Source organism: Halyomorpha halys, unplaced genomic scaffold, assembly GCF_000696795.3.
Source record: "Halyomorpha halys isolate HHAL.00 unplaced genomic scaffold, Hhal_1.1 Scaffold199.1, whole genome shotgun sequence".
Lineage (NCBI taxonomy): Eukaryota > Metazoa > Arthropoda > Insecta > Hemiptera > Pentatomidae > Halyomorpha > Halyomorpha halys.
In genome coordinates this window covers 738,856-744,855 of record NW_027112578.1, presented here as the reverse complement: position 1 = coordinate 744,855, position 6,000 = coordinate 738,856, and the positions used below count along the sequence as shown (strand labels likewise).

The 6,000-nt window shown below is 26.1% G+C and overlaps 1 protein-coding gene across 1 annotated transcript in view; it reads left to right on the top strand.

The window, feature by feature from the left end:
• The first annotated feature begins 425 nt into the window (after positions 1 to 425).
• The window catches only part of Syngr (synaptogyrin), a 29,870-nt gene continuing 24,295 nt past the window's right edge, over positions 426 to 6,000 (top strand). Inside the window, exons 1-2 of the mRNA XM_014418491.3 lie at positions 426 to 576; positions 1,325 to 1,559. Coding sequence (XP_014273977.1) covers positions 475 to 576; positions 1,325 to 1,559 — 337 coding nt within the window. The 5' untranslated portion in view covers positions 426 to 474. The remainder of the gene's footprint in view (positions 577 to 1,324; positions 1,560 to 6,000) is intronic.

Below are 6,000 nucleotides of genomic sequence, written 5' to 3'. Positions count from 1 at the left end.
GATATTTTGGATAAGAGGTAGTATAGTTTGTTGGTCTAACGGTGTCAGGGCACACCAGTTTTGTAGTGTCACTTGTATTTTTTTTTCTTACCCTCCAGAAAAATACATACATATAAAGAGGTATGTTGTCATTGTTGTCACTGACAACTTTTCAGTAAATATCTTATTGAACATCATGTCAATCAAATTTGAGACAGGTGTAAAGTTATTTTATAAACTACTATTTTTGGTAACCCTATTTTTTTATTCTGTATACATTTTTAATATTAATTTTAAATATTTTAACTAATAATTCTTTTATAAAGCATTATGATATTCGAGTAAACAAATGGAATAATAAAGGGAAAAGATATAAAGAAACCTTTTAGTTACCTTCATCCGTCAATAGATAGCGTTGCGTACCCAGAACAATTTTACTTCAGATCCGAAGCACTAGTGCTGTTTCCTTCAGAGTGGATCAGTTGTAGAATTAAGATGGACGTGGGGGGTGCTTACGGTGCCGGAAAGGCAGGAGCGCCTTTTGACCCTTTATTATTTGTTAAAAGACCTCAAGTTATAGTTAAAGGTGTTTGCCTTGTAAGTCTGATGACTCTTTATCATTTCCTGCCAAATAAATTCCACAAATGGAGTCATGACTAAAACTTGGCCCTGCTAACTGATTATTGATTTTTTGAAGTATCTAAAGAAAGTTGTTTTATTGAAACGTGCTTTTATTATAAAACATGTTTTAAAGTAAAATAGTATTTTAGTTGTTTATATTATTAGTATTTCAACTAATTTGAGATATTTTCTCACCAAGTTCTATTGGACTTGAATGAACATTAAAAAAATATTTACTTTGATTTCTGAATCGATTTTAAAATGCTCTGGCAATAATATTTTCTATTTCATTTTTGGTTTACTGTTTTTTCTTTAATATATTTTTATCAAAAGTAACTGTATGTTGCCAAGTATTTTCATGTTATTTCTGCATGCAATTTTCATTTTTCAAACTGAAAAGGATTATTGAAAATAACAATATATTAATTGCAAGATATATTTAATTGTTAAAAAGAAATCTTGATTTTGTAATTTTATTTTATTCACATCTCATTTTTAAGTTCAATAAGTGAAAAGTTAAATGAAAACAAATTTTAAATCATTAAAGGGAACAAAGTTTGTTTTTTTCCTCTTTAGCATTTGTTTTCTTTTTAAAAGATAGTCATTTAACAGATAAATTTAGAATCAATTCTGATGAAAGAGAATAGTCATGCTTTTTGTCAATTTCATTTCAAAATATAATAATTAAAATATGTTGGATTTAAGTATATTTTATAATTTTTAGTTGTTTGGCATAATTGTCTTCTGCTGCGTATCTGGAGCATGGTACGCTGATATTCAACTACAAAGAGAAGTATGTCTCTATAATAAAAAGTCTAGTCCATGCCATTATGGTGAAGCTATCGGTTTACTTGCTTTCTTTGCTTCTCTTGGTTTCCTCGGCGGTGAATTTATGTTTGGACAAATGTCATCTGTTAAATCAAGGAAACACTTTGTTTTAATAGACTTAGGATTTTCAGGTAAGTAATTTTAATTTCAATGAATATTATTTATGATTACTTTATTTATTTAATGATTACTTCATATGAACATCTGTTGTAAACTGATTTCATTCAATAGAACATCAAACATTTTAGTACTTAAAATATTATTCTATATATTTTCCTTTTATGTTATTTTCATTTGAACTTTATATTGATTCTTGGAAAAAATTCCAATTTTATTTTTTAATTAATCAGTTATATTACAAATTGTAATCATTTGCACTCTAGATTAGAATTATTTATACAATAGAAGGAATTCTGTTAGGGTACCCCCTACATCTATTAAATATAAGGAACTAATAATTGATGGAGTAATAATCTAAATGAATTTATATAATGTTTTATTATTTTTAATTTATTTACAAAACATTTGTTTATTAATATGTGTGTGTGAAAATTCATCTATTATGAATATACCATTATTTATAATTATGAGAGATAGTTGACCGTGGATGATAAATGAGGAGAAGATGGTTGGGGGTGCGGTCAATGAAACACAAATAAGTATGACTAACTTATTTTAATGTGCCGACGTTTCGGCTAGAGTTTCTAGCCTTCTTCAGGGCTGAAAACAAAACAAGATAACAACCATAAGATAATAACTACAGTAAGTATAGAAATATAAAAAAAGAAAAAAGAAAATATAAACAAAATAATTTTACACAAACAATGAATAGTTTTACAAGATATAATTAATAAAATTAAGTGATGAGAGAAGCGGGAAATAAAATGTAGACATAGGTATTTGAAAAAGTGGGTACAATAACTTAATTAAGCAAATGAAATAAAATTAAAGTTATATAATGTAAAGAAGTATGAACATATTAGTTATTATTAATTTGAAATTTAAATATGGAAAGAAAATGGAAATTGAGAGGAAGAAAAATATATGTAACAATAATAGATAATAAAGAAGCAAATTATAAGTATAGTGTACAAAACTTATAACGCGGGCAGGAAAAAAGGATAAAAGTGGAGTAAATAAGAGGGAAGAGTAAAATAAGATAAAAGTAAAATAAGAGGAAAGAGTAAAATAAAGAAAGGGGAAAGAAAACTAAAACATGAAACATGTTTAACACTAAACATTAACAAATTAATAATAACTAATATGTTCATACTTCTTTACATTATATAACTTTAATTTTATTTCATTTGCTTAATTAAGTTATTGTACCCACTTTTTCAAATACCTATGTCTACATTTTATTTCCCGCTTCTCTCATCACTTAATTTTATTAATTATATCTTGTAAAACTATTCATTGTTTGTGTAAAATTATTTTGTTTATATTTTCTTTTTTCTTTTTTTATATTTCTATACTTACTGTAGTTATTATCTTATGGTTGTTATCTTGTTTTGTTTTCAGCCCTGAAGAAGGCTAGAAACTCTAGCCGAAACGTCGGCACATTAAAATAAGTTAGTCATACTTATTTGTGTTTCATTGACCGCACACCCAACCATCTTCTCCTCATATACCATTATTTACTTTTTAGAAAGCTTTGTTTAATTTATTTATGTTTTAAACTCTAATTTAGTTGAACGTATATTAAATAATTGAATTATTCACTTTTTTTTCTTCTAACCTTTTTTTATTTTGTCTTTTTCTTTGAATAGTCATCCTTTGGAAGAGCCATTTATTTGGAATTACTTTTGCATTCTAGGTTTAAATGCTTATACCTTTTTCATGTAATTGTATTAGAGTTTAATAATTAACTTAATGATGAACTTTAAAACCAAAAATAAATAAAGATATTTTATTTGAAATATTAACCTTTTCATTTTTTAGTTTATTGCAAATTTTTCACAAGTTCTAATTGATAACACTTTGGTTTGGCAACAAATTATCATACACATTATTTGTTTGTTTTTTTAAGTGCTCCTTATTTTGTTAAAAGCTGTTTCTGGATAAATTGTGTCTTTTCTTTCCAAACATTGGTTGAATGAGAATTTCTAATAATTATATCATAGTATTAAGTGTCATTCTCAGTGAGGAACAAATAGTAGAGCTAACACTTACTCAATCCATTTTCTGTTAGTAATCGTGTCTATTTGTAATGTGTATTTTTGAGTTTGTCTTGATTTTTTGATGAAATGGGAAAGTTTATATACAACTTACACTTTGTTGTCTGCTATCAAATGTTGGTTACTTTTGGCAAAGAATATTCTATTTCTGAATAATGATTTTTTTCTTTTTGTGATTTTGGTAAGGCCTCTACTCATTCATTTCCTGCTTTACTAGGATGCCCATAATAATTTTAATATATCTTCTTTGATTGACTTTTAATATGTATTACTTTACAACAATTAAAAAATTATTTATTACTTTACAAATTGTGTACCCCAGGTATTGTATCAATTAAATTATTAATTCAAGTACACAGAGGATAAATTATGACAGAAGAATGGATCTAATGTTTGGAAGTGAAAATCCTGCACAAAAAGCATTTTGGCTGCTGGTATTTTTATGATTCATTCTTTGTTTCCTTATTTTATAAGGGTACAGAATTTCAAGTGTATGGTCATTGTTAAGTAAATGTGATGATTACGTTTGAACTTAATGGTTACTTTCTTTTACCAATTTGTTTTTTACTGTGGATTTATTTTCAGAGATATTATTAAAAAATATGAAACATTCAAAATTCATTAATTGATATTTTTAATTAAATTTAGTAAATTTGCTGTGTTAAAAATTAAAAAGGATAACATCTTTAATGCAGTGACATTAGTTTTAAAATAAACACAGTAAATTTATTATTGTTTTTAATAAAATGCAGTGGATAAATTTTCTATATTATTTTCTGATACACGCAAAAAAGGTCAGTAAGGTACAAGAACTTGTATAGCATTTAGTATGTATTGAAATTATACGATCTTTTAATTGTACTGTCATTTATCTCATTAAATTATAGTGATTTTATAAATTTCTGATATTAATTTATAATAGCACAATCTATACCTACATCATTTACTGAAATGAAACAAGTTTTTTTATCTTGTTTTTGCTTTTATTCATTATGGTTGTTTTTCGTACTTAGTCCTGATGAAGGTCTGCAGATCTGGCCAAAACATTGGCACTAATGAAATAATAAGTAGTACTCATTTGTCTTCTATAATGACTATACTCTACCTATGTCTTTTTATTGCTAATTATATGATAATCTGATAATAATATTTATTCTGATATATTTCAACTGGGAAAAATATATATATATATATATATATATAAAAATAATCAGTCTCACCAAAGTAGTGTAAGGATTCCATGTTACCTGTGGATGCTATAACCTGGAAGAGTTACGAGATTTTGCATTAGATGTGAGTGAACTCAAATGACCTGAATTATTAACTTTTTTTGAAGCAAAGCATAAGATTTTAAAATGTACACTGTAAACAAATGGTATGAGTTGATTACATGAGCTGTTGCTTTATTTGTAATGAAGGTCTGATTGAGCAGTATGACATCCTCTTTCAGTTAAATAACTATGGGAGATGAATTATGAATGAATGAAAATGTCCATAAGTCAGGCTTACTGTGTTTCTCTTGCACATCTCTGTTGGTACACAAAAAACTTAGTACTTCAACTCACTGATTAGTTGTGCCTGGTAGTGTTAAACAAATTTAATAAAAACAATAATTGACTTGAAAGTCATACACAATAACTATGCAGAAAAATTAATTAAAACCAAATAAAAATACTTTAAAATGGTGGAACAAGAACTGCTAAAAAAACCACTAATTTTGTCAGAAATATGTATTACAAATATTAATTTTCTACAAACAATGTATACAAATAATCTTTTTTTAAAAAGTCCATTTGTCATCTGTTAATTGCTAATGAGTTGTGACACGGTGTGGTATCTAAATCAGAATATAATAAATTATTATTCTGTTCAGGTTTAATTGAAATTATTACTTGTGTTACTTAATAACATAATTTTGTTAGTAAAATTATTTCTTTCTTTTCAGAGGTTCTTCTGTACCCTTTTAATTTTTTTTTTTTTTTTTTCTGATTTTATCTTGTTTACACTCCCAAGTTTTTGTATAATTAATAGTTTTTATTCATGTATGTTTCAGTAACGCATCTTAAGTAATTGACTATAATAATTTTCCTTTTTCAATCTACAGGATTCTCTAAGAACTGAAACACAGTCAATTTTGAGTGCCTTGTTTTTTCTTAACTTTCATATGAAATAAACTTTTAGAGTATTTTTTTACTGATTATTTTCTTCAATGTTAGCTACCTTGTAGGTAGAGGCTCAAATAATGTTTAATAGGTTTATCACAAATTATGAAGATTTTCGAAAAAGAAGGATAAAGAAGCATCAAAGTTAAATAAAATCTCTTCATCTTCTCCCTTGAAATGTATTAATTAGTTCTTCAAAACAGTTAACATCATTAAAAAAAACATGGTTTCAA